This window comes from Ceratotherium simum, chromosome 39 (assembly GCF_057802395.1).
Source record: "Ceratotherium simum simum isolate JZ-2026a chromosome 39, ASM5780239v1, whole genome shotgun sequence".
In the NCBI taxonomy this organism is placed as follows: Eukaryota; Metazoa; Chordata; class Mammalia; order Perissodactyla; family Rhinocerotidae; genus Ceratotherium; species Ceratotherium simum.
Window position 1 is genome coordinate 9,036,289 of NC_141938.1, and position 24,285 is coordinate 9,060,573.

The window sequence follows — 24,285 nt, forward strand, 5'->3', positions numbered from 1 at the left end:
CAGAGTAGGACAGTCAGATTTCTGTCCCTGGGCATCATGCCTGGATATGATGCCTATATCTGTTGCAGCCGTGTAGACCCATGGGGGTAACCAGCCCAAGATATAGCCACCAAATAGAGCAGTGAATGAATTTTCCTCTACATCCCCGACCTCTGAAGTCCTTGTCAATAGTATAACTCTCTTTATTGTTTGTGTATATTAGAATCAGCATTACTTTCTCTTACTAGAAACAAAGGCTTCCTCACCGATCAAGATCAAAAGTTTCACAATCATCTCAAACCACTTGAGATAATCAAATTATAGTAGTTGTATAGGTAATGAAACTGAGTGTTGTGAATGCTGATGGTGCCTTTGCACAGATACAGTTTTCTAGTGACCAGTCTTAGAAATTATTGAATTAGGTATGAAAGATCAGCTACTTCCATGTCTCACAGTAGGATTATTTCTGGGGTGCATTCATATGTTGCTAGCTACGGAATTGTCAGAATCATGTCTCGATGACCACAGACTTGTTTGGATCCTCTCCCTGACCCACCCAACTTCTCTACTTTTCTTCTTCTGTGAATGTTAATACAAAATCACTCAAATCTTTGCCTCAGGTTCAGCTCAATGGACCTGGCCAAAGAAACTGAACTTAGATAATGGAACTCATTTTTGAAACAACACAGAGCTATACCAACATCAAGTCAAGTTTCAACCCCAAGTTAAAATTCACCTACCCATTATGTTATCCAGTTACTTTAGAAAAACTTAGTGATGCAAGAATCAAGCATCCTGGCTCACTCAGTATTTCTGTTACTTTGAGTCATTCTAGGAACCCCAGTCCTAATCAGATGACACAATCAAGAAGAGAAGATACTTTAGATACTGATGAGTTTCCTCAAGGCTCCCTTCATGTCCCTGTTCCTCAGGCTATAGATGAAGGGGTTCAGCATTTGAGGGACAACAGTGTACATCATTGAAACCACTGCAGTGATTCTGGAAGAGTTAGTAAGAGAAGAACTAATGTACACGCCAAAAGCTGTCCCATAGAATAAGGATACAACTGCAAGGTGAGACACACAGGTGGAAAAAGCTTTATACTTTCTGCCCACTGATGGCATTCTCAAAACAGAGGTGGCAATTTGAATATAAGAGAAGATTATTCCACACAAAGGAATGCCACCAAATATGCTGGATGCAAAATATATCAGGATGTTATTGATGAGGGTATCAGAACATGCAAGCTTGATGAGCTGGACAACTTCACAGAAGAAGAGGGGGATTTCCAGGTCTGTGCAGAAGGACAGTCGCAACACCATCAGACTGTGGAGGAGGGCATCCATAATGCTAATAAACAGGGAGAGAAGAATCAGCACTCCACAGAGGTGGGGGTTCATGATGACTGTATATCTCAGTGGGTGGCAAATGGCCACAGAGCGATCATAGGCCATTGCTGAAAGAAGACAACTATCCAAACCTGCAAAAGCCAGGACAAAACAGACCTGTGTGAGGCAGCCTGTATAACTGATGCTCTGATTCTGAGCTTGGATGTTCCCCAGGATCTTTGGGATAGTCGTTGTGCTTAAACAGATGTCAATAAAGGACAGATTGGAGAGAAAGAAATACATGGGGGTGTGCAGATGGGAGTCAAAGCTGACAGCCACGATGATGAGCAGGTTCCCCAGGACGGTGACCAGGTACATGGACAGGAACAAGCCGAAAACAATTGATTGCAGTTCAGGAATCTCTGTAACTTCCATGAGAAAGAATTCTAAAACACCTGTTTCATTTGTGGGTTCCATGTTGTTGATAAATCTAATGGAAAAGATGCAGTAACAAGACAATGAATTGTGTGATCCCTAGACAAAGAGCAAGGGCATCACCAGAGGCAAAAATCATCTTGGGAGGGGAAGGCGGCTAATGAAGGGAAATAAAAAAGGAGTGCCTTCTGTATGCCTATTTTTCTGTTACATTTTGTAAAAACCTAAAGCTGTTATAGCAAAGCATCAACTATTAATTCTCAGGAGGGTTAAGTAGTGACTGTTTTTTTTTATTTTTTTTAACTTACACTATCTATGTTGCTCTGATTATTTAAAACCTTTGGTAATGTTATAATGAGAAATAGATAGAGTAGGGAGGCAGTTTGAAGATTCCCTCTGGATATCCAGTGACCTCAGAGGCAGGCTACAGAGATAATACATAGGTGTGACAAGAACTAGGAATGGGAAGATAAGGTGAACTTCACCAACCTTTCTGCCTCCCACCACCACAGAAATGCGGGGAAATTTCTATAAAAGTCTCTATAAAGTCACATAGTTTTAGAAGATTCAAGTTTCTACTTAGGAGGACAATGGTCTTGGATATAGTAAAGACTGAGTATGAGATCTGTAAATAAGAGATACATGGTTATTGGTGCAAAGTATAAGGAAATGGGAAGAGGAAGACAGATAGTTAAGCACGAGGACTGTGGGTGACTTAGCTCTAGTCATCTGATGTGTGTACTGTCTTCATAGATTCCCCTGGGTGAACCTGTAGTAAAACGCCAGCCCTCATTTCCAAATATTGATTAAGGGACATTAGGTTACCTGACTGGCATCACAGTGGAATGATGCTTGACACCTCCCGTGAATGTACCATCTGTTTTGAGATCTTTCCTCAGGAAGGGCAGAGGGATTGAGTGAGACCCAAGCTCCTGGGTAAGAGGGTCCATCTCTGGGAGGAGGCTCAGATGTGCTACTGCTTTTCTGGAAAAGGTCTGTTATTGAGCTGGTCACAGGTAATTACAGTCTCTGTATCCCTAGAGACTCAATTTCCAAAACTCCTCATTAGCCGAGCACTTTTATTGTCATTGAGATCCCAGGACAGTGCAAACCCTTAAAGACCAAGACTCTAGACAGCAGGAATTCAAGATGGCTGCTTCCCTGACCCTATGAGATCAGATGTACTCCATCTACTCATCTCCATTTCAAATATGTTGCAAACATGAACTCACCATCTTTCTCTTATTGGATTCCAGTCTTCTTTTTTTAAGTACAAACAAAGTCGTATCTCTCTAAGCAATGACATCAGGAAGTCTGATACCAATTTTAGGTGTCAAAATATAGTATGTATGTAGATATAAATAATACATTTAAAAATATAGCCAAGTTATGGTAAAGTTAGAAAGACTCAAGTGTTGGTTTTTCTTTCCAAGAGTCACTGAATTTTTCCTGACTTAATATTCACTGTGTATATTTTATATAATAGATTTTAATGTATTCTGTGTGACAATTCTGTCTTAATCAATACAGACAGATGTTATTCCCTTTTTAGATTTTCTAAATCATCTTGTCTAATTTCATCACAATAGTTTCCATATACATTTTTATTCACTTTAGAGGATGGTGGGTGAAATTATGCTTCTTGATTTTTAATAGAGTTGTAAGAAGTTACAATGCAGGAACTGGCCCCAACCTAGTGGTTAAGTTCCACGGTTCCTGTGTGCAGACCTACTCCACTAGTCGGCAGCCAAGCTATGGTGGTGACCCACATATGAAATAGAGGAAGATTAGCACAGATGTTAGCTCAGGGCGAATCTTCCTCAGGAAAAAAAAAAAGTTTAGAAAAAAGAAGTTACAATGTCATGGCAAAGCACTTGTGTGCAGGTATAATCTCAGTACATTTAGTTAGGTTTCACCCATTATCTAATCGGTGTAGATGATACTCCACATTAATGTTAATTAAAAATTTTTCACCTTTAACGAATTAAATATTTTAATGTGTCTATCAATCTTTCCTCTATTGTTAACTGCTCCTGTATGAACTTTGTTAACACACAATATTCTTGATACAAGATGGCATTGTAATGTCATCCTTTAACCTCATTTGCATCAGACACATGCAATAATAGATAAAGTATAAAAATTCATAGAAATATAAAATATATAAAGCCAAGGGCACAGGTAGAGGTTTGTTATTGAGAAATGTGAGTGAACACAAGAGTTGTGGACACTGCCTCAGACCATGACTGTGGACTTAGAACAGTGCAAAATTTCAGAAGAGCTTCCAAGGCAGAACTGATCCAAACTACCTGAAGGTTTAGTGGCTGGATATTTTATATTCTCAAAATCACTGAACAGCAAGAATCAGTTATAAGATTGAATTTCAAGGCTAGAGGACTGTGGTTGATAAGGGCAACTGTGAATCTGCTGGTTGATAAAGCATTAGCACATAAATGGAAAGAGAGAGAGGAAAAAAACTTAGCAATTAAAATGAATCTACAATTCAAAATTTAAATACCCAGGAAGAATGTAATCCTAAAATGGAGAACCTACAAAACCAAGAATCAGAACGTCAATTCATTCCAAGACAAGAATTTTAAAATAAATGTATGCTTTTTGCATGTGGCTTTTTTCACACAGCATAATGGGCCTTTGAGAATCATACAAGTTGTTGCCTGTATCAATATCTCATTCCTCTTTATTATATTATAATGATGTACCACAGTTTACTTATGCATTCTTTACTGAAGTACATTTGAGTTGTTTCATTTCTCATCATTTATGAATAGAGCTACTATAAGCATTTATGCACACATTGTGGTGACTTATGTGTCCATTTATACGACATTATGAAAAATACAAAATTATAAGGATGGAGAACAGATCAATGGTTCACAGAGACAAAGGAGCATGTGACTACAATGGCAACACAAGTTAGCATCCACATGTTAAAATATAAAGAACAGTATGCAAAAAGTGCATTTTACTGTATGATAATTTTAAAGATAAATTTTTGAAAGATTAAAACAGGAGTATAGATAACAGTCTAAGATGGAAAGGACATTTAAAAATAAAGATTCTGAGAGATATTGACACATCCTTATTTATAGTAGCACAATTCACAATAGTCAAGAGGTGGGAGCAACCAAAGTGTCCCTCAATGGATGAATGGATAAATAAAATACAGTTAACATATACATAATGGAACATCAGTCTTAGAAAGGAAGGAAATTTTGTCATGTGATACAAGATGGATGAAACTTGAGAAAATTAGGTTATGAGAAACAAGCCAGTTACAAGAAGACAAATCCCACTCATACGAAGTATCTAAAGTACTGAAATTCATAGAAACAGAAAGTAGAATGGTGGCTACCAGGGGCCAGGAAGAGGGGAAAAAAGAGACTTGTCATTTAAGGGGTATAGAATTTCGGATTCACAAGATGAAAAAGTTCTTATATTTACACTAATAAACTGTGCACTTAAAAGTCATTAAGATGGTAAATTTTATGTTATGTGTATTTTAACACAGTAAAAATATACATAAATGGATGGAATATTGCAAAATATTAACAACTATTGGATTTAGGTAGTTGGTAAATAGGTGTTCATTTTATTATTCTTTCAACTTTTATGTATGTTTGATAATCTTCACAATAAAAAGTTGAAAAAAAAGGACATATATTGCATGATTCCTCTTATATGAACTATCTAGAGTGGGAACATTCATAGAGACAGAAAGTAGACTAGAGATTGCGGGGACTGAGGAAGAGGGAGAGACTGAGGAGATGAAAAACATGTGGAAACAGATAGTGATGATTGCTGCACAATATTGTGAATATAATTATGCCACCGAATGTCACGCTTAAAAATCATTAAAATTGCAAATTTTATGTTATATATGCGAACACAATTAAAAAAATAGACTGAGCATGTAGTAGGTATTTTATTTTTGTTACAGAATTTCAATACCAACTTTTCCATATTTCAAAGTAGCAAATTCAACATAGTTTTTACACATAATTATGGACCATTCGTCGAAATTATGGTCCTTTTTGTTATTAATATTGTGACAGTAAGTTGTGAATTATCAGAGAAGCAAACCATGATACAATGTACTTTGTAGTTATAATTAATAGAGTATGAGGTTTCTTTGTTACCACAGCAAACTTATTTTTAGCTGACTGGTGTGCAACAATTATTACAACGTTATATTGCTGTAGGGGTAAATACAATACCTACTGATCAGAAGATAGAGCTGATAAAGAAATTAACATGTAATTAGGCAGTTTATTCAGGAACATAGAAATGAATTTGGATCCTGTTTCACATTGAAGGGAAAACCAAATTCCAGGAGAGTTCATGCTTCAAATGTGAAAGCCAAAACTGAAAATTCTTCAGATCGAACTACTAACGGGTTTCATAAACAAAACCTATTGAGTACAAGCTATTATAGAAACTATTGAAAAACTATATATTAAAATGAAGCACTTCTGTTCATTCATAGAAAAACTATAAAGAATATCCAAAGTCATACACTTAAAGAAGAAATTTACAATGCATATGACTGACTAATATCTTGATTATGTAAAGAACTCATAAAAATTAATAAGAAAAAGATAACTCAGTAGAAATACCACAAATATATATTTTATAGAAAAGAAAAAAAATGTGTGAAAAGACTTTCAACCATATAATAATAAGACATATGCCAGTTGATGAAATAATTTTTATATCCACAAAATTGTCAGTATAAATGAAAAAGTGTTGGTGATGATATGGCTCAAGAGAAACATTTAATGTGTGCATAAATTGGTTCATTCATTTAGTAAAACACTTGGGAACTACCCAAAGGAGAATACATGTTCCCTTTAACCAATAATTACATCGCAAATATAAGACTCTCTCTCATTTCTACCAGGAGACATGCAAAAGAATATTCAAACACATTTATTCATAATAGCGAAAAAACTAGCTACAAGCACACAAAATTTCCATCAATATCATAAAGGATCTAGTTTGAAACATCACCATACACAATGCAAAAATACAGAGTATTAGAGATAAATTGCTTACTACTACACTCAACAATGTGACTGAATCTCAAAAGTACAATAATGAGAAAAACAATCAGGACACAAAATTCATATATTACAATTAAACTTTTAACAGGTTTGAAAAGAGGCAAATTTCTAAATTGGAGAGGAATACATACAGGGATGATAAGACAGTTACATTTAATCTTATTGACAGTTCCTTAGGGTAAATATGATCAAATACTGGCAATTTCACAGGATTCAACCTAATAAAAGAACATCAAAGAAACTGATTAATGTAGAATTCAGGATTGTGTTTGTCACTGGGAGAGGAGAGGGTGATGTGGGTGGGAGATCATTCAGTTGGATTCTATGATGATAGCATTGCTTTATTTTTAACCCCAAGATGGGTATTATGCACTGCTTTTATCTTACTGTTCTTTCAGAACTACACATAGATTTTATGCACTACTGCGTATATGATATTTTAACAAGTGAAACTGAGAGAAGGCCCTTCGATATTCCTAATTATAAATATATTTTCCCATGTTCTTCTTTACGAAAGTCATGTAAGTCAGACTTCAGAGATCATCAGAATCTCACAAAATGCTTACTAAAAAATTTCATCCCTCGCATGTCTCCCCAGAGGTTAAACATCAATAGTTCTTGCTGGAGGACAAGGATATCTCCTTTGTATGAACAAAGGTCTCAGTGGTTCACCTCTGCAGCTGTTCTGTGGAGATCAATGGAGGAAGCTCTGCACTAGAAGATACCTCAAGTGCTGGGATTGGAGCTGTTTCCCAGTTATGGTGTTGAAAATAAAACCAACCTCAAACTCCACTGACGACCAGAAGGAAAAGCTCTCCAGCAATGCCTTTGATTCTCATTTGAGACCTCCACTGTTTTCACCCCCTCACTTTCAGAGATGACTCGAACTCATGGCCCTGCTTTTTTGTGCTTTTGGGAAAAGTAATTCTCCTAACCCTGACACCTTCGCTTTGTTCTTCTCTTGTCTTACACTCAACATCTCCTTGTCATAGGAAAGTAGTTCTTCATAGAATAACTTTCCTGATAAACACATTAACGAGTTTTGCATTACAGCCCTAAGACTGCACCCAATCCTCTATGACATCAATAATGCAATTAATTTTATTCAATTATGTTTCTCTGTATAGACTCCACCAGAGATACGTAAGAAACACAGCAATATAAGATGACTAAGGAGAGAAGTGAAAACTCAGATACATTCTTACAAATTGATCAATAAGATTTCAAAGCAAATAAAATGCCAAAAGATTACCAACCTTTTTCCTGCCTACATAACAATTATTTATTTTATTGTATTACTCAGACCAGTAAAAGCAGCTGATAAATATAACCATAAAAGAAAAAACATCTAACTGCTGAAGCAAGTGGTAAAAATACATGAGATCAATAGGATTACGAGATTTAAGAATATAGGCAAGATATGGAACACAATCATAGTAGTTAAATTTTATTGAGTGCTTACTAGGTGCCAGGCAGTGTCCTAAGTGTTTGTAGTGCTTATGGGGGTGGACTTCCAAGCAGAAGTTTCACTCCATATCGTCAATCTAATGTTCTTGTAGTAATCAATTTCCCCACACCAAGAATTAGGTTAAGTAGGTGGCATATGATCCTATTCTCAATAGTGAGATTAAAGGTGATGTCTTATGGATGATGCCATGGAAATGTCTATCATAAATAAATCTTCATTAATAGTAGGCTCAGGTGAGAACAGCCAGTTTTCTGTCTCCAGGAATCATGTCTATACATGATTGATGCCTGTACCTGTTGCAGCTTTCTGGGTTCATGAGGAGAATCATCCCTAGCTGAAGCCACTTCATGGAGGACTGAATGAATCCCTACTCTCTCACTTCTGTACAGTCCCTACCTCTCAAGTTCTTGTAATGAAAGATAACTCTCTTTACAGTTTGAGTGTATCAGAGTCAGGATTTCTTTCTCTTACTAGGAACTAAGGTTGCCTCACTGATCAAGTACAAATATACCACAATCATTTCAAACCACTGAGATAATCTAATCACAGCAATTTTACAGATGATGAAGTTGAGTGTTGTGGATGAAAATCTTGCCCTGCACATGTACAATTTACCACTGTCCAGTCTTAGGAATTAATGATTTAAGGTATGAAAGATCAGCGCCCATGTCTCGCAGTAGGCTTAACTCTTGGGTGCAATTCACATGGCACTATCTACGGAATCAGGTAGAATCTAACCTCTGCTATGACCACAGCCTTGATTAAGTATTTTCTCTGATCTATCCACATTCTTTCACTTCCCTTGTGCTGAGAACAGTCTTAAAAATTTACTATACCAAGAACTTCTGCTTGAAATTCAGCTTCTATGAACCCTGACCAAAGAAACTTATCTTAGAGATTGGAAATCATTTGTTAAACATCACAAAACTAGACATAGAGCGAGTCAGTTTCACCCTCAGTTAAAATGCACTTAGCTGTCGTGCTGTCTATTCATTTAAGAAGAACTTGGTGATAGAGGAGTTAGGCATTCTGGATCATCAGGATTCCTTTCACTTTGACATATTCTAGTGAACCCAACCCTAATCAGATGACACAATCACAGAAAAGAAGGTACCCTAACAATGAGCCTCCTCAAGGCTCCCTTCATGACCGTGTTCCTCAGGCTGTAGAAGAAGGGATTCATCATGGGAGTGACCACAGTGTACATCATTGAAGCCACTGTAGTCTTCCTGGAAGAGTTTGTCACTGCAGAACTAATGTACACTCCAAAAGCTGTCCCATAGAACAAGGTAACAACTGAAAGGTGAGTCCCACAAGTGGAAAAAGCTTTATATTTTCTGCCTAATGATGACATTCTCAAAATAGAGGAAACAATTTCAACATGAGAGAAAATGATTCCAGAAAGGGGAACACCACCAAATATGCTAGCTGCAAAATATATCAGGATGTTATTGATGAGGGTATCAGAACATGCAAGCTTGATGAGCTGAACAACTTCACAGATGAAGCGGGGGATTTCCAGGTCTGTGCAGAAGGACAGTCGCAACACCATCAGACTGTTGAGCAGGGCATCCACAATGGTAATGAAGAGTAAGAGCAGAATTAGCAAGCCACAGAGCCGAGGGTTCATGATAACTGTGTACCTCAGTGGGTGACAAATGGCCACATAGCTATCATAGGTCATTAATGCAAGGAGAAAATTTTCTCAACAAACAAAAGTCAGGACAAAGCAGATCTGGCTGCGGCAGCCTGCATAAGTGATGCTCTGATTCTGTGCTTAGATGTTCACCAGGATCTTTGGGATCGTGGTTGTGCTTAAACAGATGTCAATAAAGGACAGATTGGAGAGAAAGATATACATGGGTATGTGGAGGTGGGAGTCAGAGCTGACAGCCAGGACAATGAGCAGGTTTCCCAGGATGGTGACCAGGTACATGGACAAGAACAGGCTGAAGAGGATGGTCTTCAGTTCTGGATCCTCTGTCAGTATCATGAGAAGAAATTCTGAAAAACCTGTTTTGTTTCTGGGTTCCATGTTGCTGATGAATTTGATGGAAAAGATGTGGTCCCTAGACCAGGACCAACACTATCATCTGAGGCAAACACTATCTGAGAAGGGAAGAAATCAAATGGTGGGATGCCTTCTGTACACATGTAATTTTGTTATTTTGAAAAAAGATCTCAAGTTAATAAAGAAGTGTGTCAACAGTTATTAATTCTGGAAAAGGTTAAGGAATGATCATTTTAAATATTGCATTGTTTATAATGCTCTGATTATTTAAACCAATTTGTAATTTTATTAGGAGAAACAGGTAGTCCAGGGAGGCAGGCTGATGATTCTATCTGGATCTGCACCTCCTTCCCCAGAGACCTGACAGCATGGCAATAGAGATAATGCAAAAGTGTGTTAAAAACCAAGAATTGGAAGATATAGTGAAACTGACAAAACCTCCTCTCTGTGACCACTATAAGAATTAAGTGAATGGCAGAGAATTTTATAACAATCACCATGTTTGCAAATGAGGGTATTCCTGCTGAGAAGGAAAATGTTCTTTGCCATGGTAGAGAGAGTAGGAGACTAGCAGAATAAGGGTTGTTTGAGGATTGGAGGAAAGATAAAAGGGAACGTGTCAAGAAGACGGAAGATATGCATGAGGCAAATGGATATCTTAGCTCTAATCATCTGATGCGTGTACTCTCCTCACAGATTCCTCTGGATGACCTTGTCATAAAACACCCGCCTTCATTCCCAAATTTTAACTAAGGTACATTAGTTTACCCAGACAACATCACTGTGGAATGATGCAGGACATCTCTCCTAGATATTGAATGATGCAGACTGAAGTTCTATCCTTAGGAGGAGAGGGACTGAGTGAAGCTCCAGGCTCCTGGGCATGAGGGATCATCTCTGGGAGGAGACTCTAGTGTGCTGTTTCTTTACCGGGAAAAGGCTGTTGAGTGAGGTCGTCACAGACAGACTATTTGTACTCTCTGTATCCCTGGAGGATCAATATTCAAAGCTCCTCCCTCGCTAGCCAATTTTACTGTCATTCTGATCCCAGGGCATTGCAAATCCTTAAAGACCAAGACCATAGAATGACAGAATTCAGGATGGTGAATTCCCTGATGATAAGAGGCCAAGTGTTCACCATTCAATTCTTCATCAGCTTCTGTTCACAACTATTTCACAGACCTTGCAAATGTGGACCCACTACGCTTCTCTAATTGGATTCCAGTATTATTATTATTTTAGGTACAACCAATGGCACATCTATGTAATCAATGATATCAGGAAGCCTGGTTATAATTGTAGATGTGAAATACATATATATTATTCAGCTATAAGAAGGAATGAAACCGTGGCACATGCTACAACATGGATGAACCTTGAAAACATTATGCTAAGTGAAAGAAGCCAGACAAAAAGGACAAATATTGTATGACTTCAGTTATAAGGTACCCAGAAGAGGCAAATTCATAGAGACAGAAAGTAGACAGCTAGTACCAGTGCAGCAAGAGAGAAGGATTGATTTTTTAGTGTGCTGGGATATATATATATGTATATATATACATATATACATATATATATACATATATATACATATACATATATACATATATATACATATATATGTATATATATACGTATATATATGTATATATGTATATGTATATATACATATATATATAAATTGTTTTTATTGTGGTAACATTGGTTTATAATATTATATAAATTTCAGGTGTGCATCATTATATTTCAATTTCTGTATACATTACATCCTGTTAACCACCCAAAGACTAATTACAATCCATCACCAAACACATGTGCCTAATCACCCCCTTTGCCCTCCTCCCTCCCCTCTTCCCCTCTGGTAATCATCAATCCAATATCTGTCTCTATGTGATTGTTTGTTGTTGTTTTTATCTTCTGCTTATGAGTGAGATCATATGGTATTTGACTTTCTCCCTCTGACTTACTTCACTTAGCATAATACCCTTGAGGTACATCCATGTTGTCACAAATGGCTGGATTTGATCGTATCTTATGGCAGAGTAGTTTTCCATTGTGTGTATATACTACACCTTCTTTATCCACCTGTCCCTTGATGGACATGTAGGTTGCTTCCAAATATTGGCTATTGTGAATAATGCTGTAATGAACATAGGGGTGCATGTATCTTTACTCATTCGTGTTTTCATGTTTTTTGGATAAATACCCAGCAATGATATAGTTGGACTGTATGGCACCTCTATTTTTAATTTTTAGAGGACTATCCATACTGTTTTCCATAGTGGCTGCACCAGTTTGCACTCCCACCAGCCGTGTATGAGAGTTCCCTTCTTTCCACATCCTCTCCAACACTTGTCTTGTTAATTATAGCCATTCTGATGGGAGTGAGGTGATATCTCATTTTAGTTTTGATTTGAATTTCCCTGATAGTTAATGATGTTGAACATGTTTTCATGTGCCTGTTGTCCATCTGTATAGCTTATTTGGAGAAATGCCTGTTCAGATCTTTTGCCCGTTTTTTTAATTGGTTTGTTATTTTTCTTGTTGATATGTATGAGTTCTTTATATATTTTGGGGATTAACCCTTTATCAGATGTATGGTTTGCAAATATCTTCTCCCAATTGTTAGGTTGTCTTTTCGTTTTGTTGATGGTTTCCTTTGCTGTGCAGAAGCTTTTTAGTTTGATGTAGTCCCATTTGTTTATTTTTTCTATTGTTTCTCTTGCCTGGTCAGACATGGTACTTGAAAGTAGTTGCTAAGACTGATGTGGAAGAGCGTACTGCTTATGTTTTCTTCTAGAATTTTCATGTCTTACATTCAAGTTTTTAATCCATTTTGAGTTAATTTTTGTGTACAGTGTAAGATAATGGTCTACTTTCATTCTTTTTCACGTGGCTCTCCAGTTTTCCCAATACCGTTTATTAAAGTGACTTTCCTTTCTCCATTGTATGTTCTTAGCTCTCTTGTTGAAAATTAGCTGTCCATAGATGTGTCGGCTTATTTCTGGGCTCTGAATTCTGTTCCATTGACCTCTATGTCTGTTTTTGTGCTAGTACCATGCTATTTTGGTTACTATAGTTTAACAGTATTTTTTGAAATCAAGGAGTGTGAAACCTTCAGTTTTGTTCTTTTTTCTCAGGATTCCTTTGACTATTTGGGGTCTTTTTTTGTTCCATATAAATTTTAGGATTCCTTCTTCTATTTCTGGGAAAAATGTTGTGGGGATTTTGATATGGATTGCACTGAATTTATAGATTGCTTTAGGAAGTATGGACATTTTAGCTATGTTAATTCTCCCAATCCAGGAGCATGGAATATCTTTCCATTTCTTTGTGTCTTCTTCAATTTCTTTCAACAACATTTTATAGTTTTCATTTTACAGATCTTTCAACTCTTTGGTTAGTTTATTCCTGGATATTGTATTCTTTTTGTTGCAATTGTAAATGGGATTGTATTTTTAATTTCTCTTTCTACTATTTTGTTGTTAGTGTATAGAAACGCAACTGATTTTTGTATGTTGATTTTGTATCCTGCAATTTTACTGTATTCATTTATTATTTCTAAAAGTTTTTTGGTGGATTCTTTAGGGTTTTCTATATATAGGATCATGTCATCTTCAAATAGTGACAGTTTCACTTCTTCCTTTCCAGTTTGGATCCCTTTTATTTCTTCTTCTTGCCTGATTGCTCTGGCTAGGACTTCCAATACTCTGTTAAATAGGAGTGGTGACAGTGGGCATCCTTGTCTCGATCCTGTTCTTTCAGTTTTTCACTATTGAGAATGATATTAGTTGTGGGTTTGTCATATACCACCTTCATTACATTGAAGTGTTTTCCTTCTATATCCATTTTATTCAGAGTTTTTATCATAAGTGGATGTTGTATCTTGTCGAATGCTTTCTCTGCATCTATTGAGATCATGTGATTTGTATTCTTCATTTTGTTAATGTGGTGTATCACCTTGATGGATTTGAGGATGTTGAACCATCCCTGAATGTGTTGGGATATATTGACATTTGTTTACATCTGTACTGAGTAATAAATCACATTGATATTGATGGGGTGAGCAAGGGCACATTTGGAAATATTTCATTAAAAATTTATTTTCCCTGCTTTATTCTTCTCGTTATACTGAAAGAACAATTCTGAATTTTCATTCTTGAGTCACTTGTTTTAGTGTCTTGTTTTTAAAGTGCTTGAATTTCTCAGTCTTTACCTTTTGGATTGTGCTTCTTCTCCTAAGAAATGTTTAACTCCCCTGAGGTCATAAAAATATTTTTGTATATTGTCTTCTGTAATATTTAATCACTTTGACTTTTGTGTTTAAAGCTTTGGTACATTGGAATTGTTTCTGTTTGTTGGTTTCTGGTCTAGAAAGCAAAATGCTATTTATCAGGTTCAATTCCTTCTTTTTTTGATAGATGTTTTTATTGTGGTAAAAAATAAACACCATAAAATTTGCCATTTCAGCCATTTTAGGTGAACAGTTCTATGGAGTTAAGAACATTTGCAATGTTGTTTGACCATCACCATTATCCATTTCCTGAACTTTTTCATCATCCCAGACAGAAACTCTGTACCCATGAAACAATAACTCCTCATTTCCTTCTCTTTTCAGAGTTTTCAGAAGGAACCTAACATTTGGACTTTAGCCCAATGTAATGATTTCAGACTTCTGACCCCCAAGACTTTAGAGAATACATTTGTGTTGGTTTAAGCTACTAAGCTTGTGGTAATGTGTTACAACACAGCAGGAAACTGATATAGAACACTAATAAATGTTGATGATTAAAAAAAATGTCTTCTGGATGTCTCTTTGTAAAAATTATGTCTGCTTTGCAAAGAAATCCAAGGAGAGGCAGTTATATTTCTGTTTTGGGCTATTGTGTCTGAAATGTCCCTACACTGCTGCAGACATTGGTAACCATCAGAGGAACAGTCATAGGAAGAAGCCAACACATGGCAGAATGAAATGAAGCCCTGTGGTTCTCTGCCTGGACCTACTCAATCTCTAAGTCGTTGTAGGAAAGATGATAATTACTTTTATCATTTGACCCTATTGGCATCAAAACTTTTGCATTTTTACAGTTGAAGCCATGAATTCTCACTTGGCTGCTTTTAAATTTCCTAGTTTCTTAAAGAAAATTTCCCCTATTTTGCTCTGGGGCTTAGCTGGTCTATCTTATGTTTTGACTTTAATCTTTTACCTTAGGCATATGTGGGCTGTTAGTTTGGTTTGTGATGTTTTCAAACAATGCCCACTGCTTTACTGGCCCGAGTTACAAAAAACAGAGATGAATGCCTTATCTCAGTCCTTCAGATTAGTTCCCAAACAGGTTAGAACAGACATACAGAATGATTTGAGAAGAGGTTTACTCTGCTTCTTCTGAATCCATGGAACAGGGTCTCACACTGAGAACACAGGCTGTGACCATTTTAAGACTAAGACTACTGCCGTGCCAGTGAAGGAGTGGGATAAAGGCAAGTAAAAATGCCACAAAAGTTTTCTACTAGTTTGAAGTTTCTTTTCTTGATTCATGACTCACTTGGTTGCTGTAAATTTTGACTGTTTTCAGGAGTTCTGATAAAGTTAGTTGTGACAGTTTCTGCTTGTTTTTCAATGTTTCTTTGGGAGTCTAGCTTCCTAAGCTGTCCTTTGGCCATTCTGCTGGCTAAATGCCATGGACTCTTTCATGCACAGTCCAATTAGATTATAGATAATATATTAGAAACTATTGAATGTAATATGTAGAAAAATAATGCAATGAGCCATACATAGAGTTAGCACATAGAATATGTTTTTAGGGTATATTTTCTATATTATCACTTACATTTCATAGGTAAGATATATGTATATATTATATAGAGATACATATAATAAACTATATTTTTGAGCCTAAATGTCCTTTCAGTCATTATTAGATTGTTGTTATAATGGGTGTCTTGGAATGTACATTAGGAAAGAAGACTAAATTTCAATTACAGAAGGAAATTTTGTCCATGTGTGAAAGGCATTTGAAAAGAATGTGAACAAAAATAGGTGGATGGGAGAATTGCATACATTTGGCATCCCAGGATGAAAGACTTAGCAGTTTAAAGTTTTTCTTTCTCTGTGCTTTCAAGGGTTTTCACTGCTCTCGGATCAGAATGATAGCAAATGTTTGACTAATGAGAAACTTTGGATATTGAACCCCAAGGGCCATAGAGATTGCAAATAATGTGCCTGTGGCCACCCTACTGAATAGCCTTGCTCAGGTCACTAGGCAGCACTTCTGAGCCTCTTCCTGGGGACCATCAGTTTTTCAGAAAAGCCCAGCCTTCACTCTATGTTTTCACGCTCCCTGAGACCAGGGCTTACATTTTTCTCCTTCAATATCAAAGGGAGAACTGAATATCCTTCCTTAGGGTTGGTATCCAGTCATCTGACATTCCCTAGTCTGTTTCTCAAATAGGGAGAGGTGTTTGTCTACCAGCCCATCTGGTGTTGAGTGGGAACATGTTGAACATGACTTGATCTTATTTATCTATGAAGTGTCTGCATAATTGTCCATTATCTGACATATTTTCTTGTACTTTTGCAACAATAGTTATCAATTTGCTAATCTTATACTCTGATCCTAAAGTTCTAAGGTGTTTTCCATCCTCAGGAGAAAAATTCTCTTGTACAGTTTTGAGGAATGTTCTAGTATTCTCTGAAGTATTCCTTAATTACTAGGCAGTGGATTATGGTGGATAATCTCCTTATATTTATCCTTCTATGTCTGGTTCGTTATGTCCCCTTGTAGGGATGACAATTGGTTTTGACCATGGTACCTGTTGGTGTGTGTGTGTGTGTTTGTGTATATAATATAAATGCCCATTACTTCAAGAAGAAATAAGTTGTGATGTTGTAAGACAAAAGAATACAGCAAAGGAGTGGAAGTTAATGAACCAGAATGGGGTGGACCAACACTTGCTTCCTCCCTCTGCTTCTATATATGAGCAAGATTTACAATGGGAGTCTCAGCACATGAATTCTTTCCTGAAACTTGCAGTTACCTCACCAGGATTGTTCTTTCTTTCTCTTCTCTTCTTTTATCTTGTCCCACCCCTCACTTTCCTCCCTACAATGAACCCTGGCATGTCCGGTCATGTTCATGCCATAAACAAATCACTATAGGTGATATTAAGAAAGTCTCTATGTCGGGTGGGCCCTGTGGCTTAGCGGTTGAATGCACGCACTCCGCTGCTGGCGGCCCAGGTTCTGGATCCCGGGCGCGCACCAACGCACTGCTTCTCCGGCCATGCTGAGGCCGCGTCCCACATACAGCAACTAGAAAGATTGTGCAACTATGACATACAACTATCTATTGGGGCTTTGGGGGGAAAATAAATAAATAAAATTAAAAAAAAAAAAGAAAGTCCCTATGTCAAGCACTGTGTTAGATGATATTGGCTATTAATTTCTCATCATTGTAATATCCCCATAAGGTTTCATGATACAAACACACACATATGTACATAAGCACACATGCACACACATTCACACGCATGTGTCTGTGTGAAAACAGTTTAAAACAATGCCAAGGGACCCACAAATTAAAGTATATGATTGCCTCTGGGTACAGAATGACAAGAATGGAGGAAAATAAAAGTTAATATTGTCTTTATACAAGCTATTTTGTTACTTTAAGAAGAGAACTATATGGCAAATGTCAAAATGTATTAATTCTGGAAACATGAGGACTTGTCCTGATATTCTGTGTTATTCTGTCTGTTAAAATATTTCATAGGTTACTAAAGAGATATTGGTACTGGGGATGTAGTCAATAAGGTTTGCTTAGTCCTCTGTCTCCTGTGCGAGAGTCCTCATAGACAAGAACCAGAGTTAAGACCAGTGGCCATCCCGACAAAGGAATATAAACAACCAGACATGGAAGGATAAATATAAGATGGCCATTCACCTTAATCCCCTTCCCAGAAATTGAGGAATATTTTAGAGAATTCTACAATATTCCACAAAACTGTGCAAGATAAAGTTTCCCCTGAGAATGGAAAAAGACCCTAGAACTTTAGGATCAGAGTAGATAATTTGCAGATTGATAAGCATTGTTGCAAAGGTACAAGAAAACGTGTCAGATGATAGACAATTAGGCAGACACTTCATAGATGAATAAGATCAAGTCATCTTCAGCATGCTCCCACTCAACCCCAGACGGGCTGGTAGACAAACACCTCTCCCGATTTGAAAACCAGACTAGGAAATGTCAGATGACTGGGTACCAACCCTAAGGAAGGATGCTCAGTGCTCCCTTTGATATTGAAAGACAAAAAATATAAGCCTTGTTCTCAGGGCACATGGAAACATAGAGTGAAAGGCTGGGCTGTTGTGCAAAGGTGAGATACCCGGGTAGAGGCTCAGAGTTGCTGCCTAGTGACCTGAGCAAGGCTATTCAGTAGGGTGGCCACAGGCAGACTCTTTGCAGTCTCTGTGGCCCTTGGGGCTTCAATATCCATAGTTTCTCATTAGTCAAACTCTTTTGCTTTCATTATTATCCCAGGGCAGTGAAAACCCCTAAAAGCTCAGACAAGGAAGAACTTAAAACTAGCTCATTCCTTCATCTTGGGATGCCAAAAGTATGCAATTCTCTTCCATCCACCTAGTTCTGTTCACATCCATTTCAAGAGCCTTTCATACATGGACAAAATTTCCGTCTGCAATTGAAATCTAGTTTTCTTTCCTAAGGCACATTCAAAGGCACCCTTTATAACAACAATCTAAGGAAGATTGAAAGGATATTTAGGCTCAAAAATATAGTTTATTACAGGGAGATGTGTACCTTATAAAACGCAAGTGAAAATATAGAAAATATACCTTAAAAAGCATATTCTAAGGACTAAGTCTACATATGGCTCATTGCATTCTGTTTCTATATATTATATTTAGCAGTTTATAATATATTCTCTATTATCAAAATGGACTGTGCATGAGCGAGTCCATGATACTTTGTCAGCAAAATGGCGAAAGGACATATTAGGCAGCTGGAAGCTCTTATCCTCTCAAAGAAATGTTGAAAAATAAGCAGAAACTGCCAGAACTAACTTTGTCAGAACTCTTGAAAATAATGAAATTTTACAGGAACCAAGTGAGTTCTGAATCAAGAAAAAAGCAACTTCAAACAGGCAGAAAACATTTGTGGCATTTTTACTTGCCCTTGTCCCACTCCCTCCCTGACATGGCAGTAGTCTTAGTCTTAAAATGGTCACAGCCTGTGTTCTCGCTATGAGACCATGGTCCATGGATTCAGAGGAAACAGAGTAAATCTCTTCTCAAATCACTCTGTATGCCTGTTCTAACCTGTCTGGGGCTACCTGAAGGACTAATATGAGTCATTCATCTCTGTTTTTCCTAATTCAGAACTCAGGCTGGAAAAGCAGCAAGCACTGTTCAAAAACATTGCAAAGGAAACTGACAGACCAGATATGCCTATCATAAAATATTAAAATAAAAACACAAAATAAACCAGCTAAGCCTCAGAGCAAAAAGAGAGGAAAATTTTCTTTAGGAAATAGGACATTAAAAAATAGCCAAGAATGTGGGAAACTTTAGAAAGGTACATGCATGTCTATGGAAAGAAATATACTCAGAAAAGACCAGAGAAGATCTAAAACTTTCATGTTAACCTCAAGTCTCAGTGCATATGTGTTGAAAGAGTATTGCAGCACAGATCCAATATGTAAAGACTAAGAGAGGTGTGTTATTTGCTTGTTTGTTTGTATCACTCCTGTTATTCAAGGAAATTTATTAAAGCACAGGCATAACAAAGCTAAAGAACATAGATTTCAATGTCTACATACAACAGAAATTTCAGTCTTTGCAAATATATTTTGGGAAAGTCACTAAACAAATAGGCTACTACAACCTTCATCAATTTTTTAAGTAAAACTCTAGGGGATATTCTGAAATAAAGAGCTACACATTATAATATTGAGTCTAAGAAGCAGAAAAAAAAAAAGAGTGAAGGAAAGTGAGTAGAAACCAAGGGACCTATGGGACACCATCAACTGAAAAAAATATTCATTATGAGAGTTCCAGACGGAGAAGAGAGAAAGAAAAAAATGGAAAGAATATTTGAAGGATTAATGGTCAAATTAATTAATTAATGGTCAAAACTTCCCAAATATGGTGAAAGACATAAACCTACAAAACTAAGAAGCTTTATGAACTCCGAGGAGGATAAATCAAAGATACTAACATTAAGACGCATTATCATCAAACTGACAAAGCCAAAGGAAAGAGAATCTTGAAAGGAGCTCATCACATACAAGAACTTAAGAGAAAATAAACTCTCCACATACAAGAGATCCTCAAAATATTAACAACCTATTTCTCATCAGAACCACAAAGGCCAGAGTATAATGAGATGACATATTTAAAGTGCTGCAAGAAAAGAAATTGTCAACAAAGAATATTTATCTGCCAAAACTTTCCTTCCAAAAATGAGGGAGAAATAAAACATACCAGATAAATAGAGCTGAAGAGGTTCACTATCACTAAGCCTGCTCTATGAAAATATCTAAGGAATCCCTTCACATTGAAATGAAAAGCCACTAGAGAGTAATTCAATACCGTATGAAAAAATGAGGATTTCTGGCAGAGACACAGGTGTAGGAAGGTAAAAGAGCTCGTATTTCATTTTTGGTTTACAATTCCACTTTTTATTTCCCACTGGATTTAAAAAAACATGTAAAAATTTTTAAACCTATGGTATTAGCCTCAATGTATAACAATATAATTTGTGACAGTATCAACACATAGGAGAAAGGATAGAGCCATATAAGAGCATGGGTTTTGCATGCTATTGAAGTAAAAGTGGTATGAATTCAATTAGGTTGTGAAAAATTTGGCATTTTAAATTTAATGCCCATTGTCACCACAAAGAAAATTATCTGGATATACAAAAAAGGCAATAGAAATGAAATCCAAATTGTTCACAACAAAAAATCAAGGAGATAGAATAAAAGGCAGTAATGGAGGAAATGAAGAACAAAAAACAAGTATTAGACATATAGAAAATAAATTTTTAAAGTAAAGAATAAAGTGTATATTTATTAGTAAGTACTTTAAAGGTAAGTGGATTAAACTCTCCAATCAAAAGGCAGAAATTAGAAGAGAGATAGAAAAACATAATGTGAATATATGATATTTACAAGAGGCTCACTATAGATTCCTAAACACAAATAGATTATAAATGAAGGATGGAAAATATACTCGAGGCAAATATTTACCAAAAGAGATCTAATATCAGAAAAAAAAAGATTTTAAGTAAAAACTATTAAAATATACAAAAAAATAGATAGAATACAGCTAGATGATAGATAGATAGATAGATAGATAGATAGATAGATAGATAGATAGATAGAAATAGATAGATGATAGATAGATAGATAGATAGATAGATAGATAGATAGATAGATAGATAGATAGACAGACAGACAGAGACAAAAGGGTCAATAATTAAGATCATATAACAATTATAAACACATACACTCCAAACAACAGAACTTCAAAATACATGAAGCAAACATGACAGAAGTGAAGTGAGAAGTGAATATTTCTACAACACTACTTAGAGACTTCAATACAAAACTTTGCAGGATGAATATACCTCTGGACTGATCAATAAGAGATAGAGAACTTGAAAAATGGTATACATGAACAAAATCTAGCTGATATGTACACATAATTCATTTAACAATAGCACAAGATGCATTCTTCTCTCGTGTACACAGATCATTCTCCAAGATAGATCATATGTCAGGTCACAAAGCAAGTCTCAGTAAATTCAAAAAGATTGAAATCACAATGTCTTTTCTGACCACGATATTATAAAGTTAGAAATCAATAAGAAAAGGATGATCAGAAAATACACAAATGGGTGGACATGAAAAACAACACACTACTGAAAAACAAATGGTATCTTACCAATGAGTTTTATCACGGACTTTTTCATGTCTCTGTTTCTCAGGCTATAGATAAAGGGGTTCAGCATTTGAGGGACAACAGTGTACATCATTGAAGTCACTGCAGTGTTTCTGGAAGACTTAGTAAGAGCAGAACTAATGTACACCCCCAAACCTGTCCCATAGAATAAGGACACAACTGAGAGATGAGAACCACAAGTTGAAAAAGCTTTATACTTTCCATCCACTGATGGCATTTGCAAAACAGAGAGGACTATTTGTGTATAAGAGAAAATGATTCCACACACAGGAACACCACCAAATAGGCCAGCTGCGAAATATATCACAATGTTATTGATGAAGGTATCAGAACATGCAAGTTTGATGATCTGAACAACTTCACAGAAAAATAGTGGGATTTCGAGGTTAGTGCAGAAGGTCAGCTGCAACACCATCAGACTGTGGAGGAGGGCATCCACAATACTTAACAACAGTGAGAGAAGAATCAGCAGTCCACAGAAGCGAGAGTTCATGATGATTGTGTACCTCAGTGGATGACAAATGGCCGTGTAGCGATCAAAGGCCATTACTGCAAGAAGACAATTTTCCAAACCAACAGAAATCAGGACAAAACAGGCCTGGGTGAGGCAGCCTAAGTAAGTGATGCTATGATTATGTGCTTGGATACTCACTAGCATCTTTGGGATTGTGGTTGTGCTTAAACAGATGTCACTAAAGGACAGATTGGAGAGAAAGAAATACATGGGGGTTTTGAGGTGAGAGTCAGAGCTGACAGCCAGGATGATCAACAGGTTTCCCAGGATGGTGACCAGGTACATGGACAGGAACAGGCAGAAAATAAGGGGCTGCAGTTCTGGATCATCTGTCAATCCCATGAGAAAGAATTCTGAAATATATGTTTGATTTCTGTGCCCCATGTTGTTGATGAATCTGATAGAAAAATGAGGTGAAAAGAAAATAAAATGAATAGTTCTTGGATAGGCAGCAGTAGCATCAACTGGGAACTTGTTAGAAATGAATAATGGTAGTTCCACTCCAGAATTGTTGCTGATAAACTTTGGTGTGAGGACTTGGGTGAGCAATTTAAGTTTTAACGATCCTTCCAGATAAATTTGATATATGCTAAAGTTTAAGAACCAGTGCTTAAAATAAAGAAAAAAAAATGCTGTATATTGTGAGTCAAAGAGAACGTGAATTCAGATCTTTCCCTCTTCTAATTTCTTCCCCTTCATCATCTTACTTTCTCTTTCCCTCTATTTTTTTTATTGGCCCTTATTTTTACTGATCACCAACTCTTTTTTTCACGTTGTGCCAAGTGCTGAGATTGAAATAAAAAGAAGACATGATGTTTCCTTCAGAAATATTTCTTGTCTCAAACAAAAAGAAAGATGAGAATGAAGTTATTCACTCTCTCCTGTAGACCATGGTCCCAAAACTTTGGCATGAATCAGAATCATTTTACAGGCTTGTTAAAGTACAGAGGAGTTAGATCATACAATCACTCCATTTATCCATAGAGAACCTTAAGTAAGGTGAGGTGACATCATGGACACAAAGCACACAGCTCATGATAAAGACTGGGTCTGAGACCAGATCATTTGACTGCTGAATTGACTCTCTTGACTAATCTCTGTTAATTCCTCCAGATATTACAGAACTAGCGTTCCTAAACCATCACTCAGATTTCATAATTCTTCTTTAAAATTGTAATAATTCATCTTGAACAACGCCCCCAAATCTTTTCACTTCCCTATAAGATATGCCCAACTCTACTCGTGAAGTATCGTGTACCAGACCATGGCATCCATCTGAGTTTATGCTCTATACTTGAGCAAAGATTAGAAAATATTGCCTATATTGGGGCTGGTCTGGTGGTGTACTGGTTAAGTTTGTGCACTCCACTTCGGTGGCCTGGGATTTGTCAATTCAGATCCTGAGCGCAGATCTACACACCGCTGATCAAGCCATGCTGAGGCAGCATCCCACATAGAGCAACTAGAAGCATGTACAACTATACAT

General features: G+C 36.7%; 1 protein-coding gene and 2 pseudogenes across 1 annotated transcript; all 3 read right to left on the bottom strand.

Moving 5' to 3' along the window:
- Nucleotides 1-829: 829 nt before the first annotated feature.
- On the bottom strand, nucleotides 830-1,784 carry LOC106800145 (olfactory receptor 7G1-like; annotated as a pseudogene).
- A 7,603-nt stretch (nucleotides 1,785-9,387) lies between these two features.
- On the bottom strand, nucleotides 9,388-10,326 carry LOC101390585 (olfactory receptor 7G2-like; annotated as a pseudogene).
- An 11,915-nt stretch (nucleotides 10,327-22,241) lies between these two features.
- Nucleotides 22,242-23,183, bottom strand: LOC101390339 (olfactory receptor 7G1-like). Its single transcript, XM_014790413.2, has one exon. It carries the CDS (start codon nucleotides 23,181-23,183, stop codon nucleotides 22,242-22,244), a length of 942 nt encoding a protein of 313 aa, XP_014645899.1.
- Between the last annotated feature and the right edge of the window lie 1,102 nt (nucleotides 23,184-24,285).

Excerpts from the sequence above, each read along its gene's own strand:
- LOC101390339 (XM_014790413.2), bottom strand. The coding sequence starts at position 23,183 with ATGGGGCACAGAAATCAAACATATATTTCAGAATTCTTTCTCATGGGA.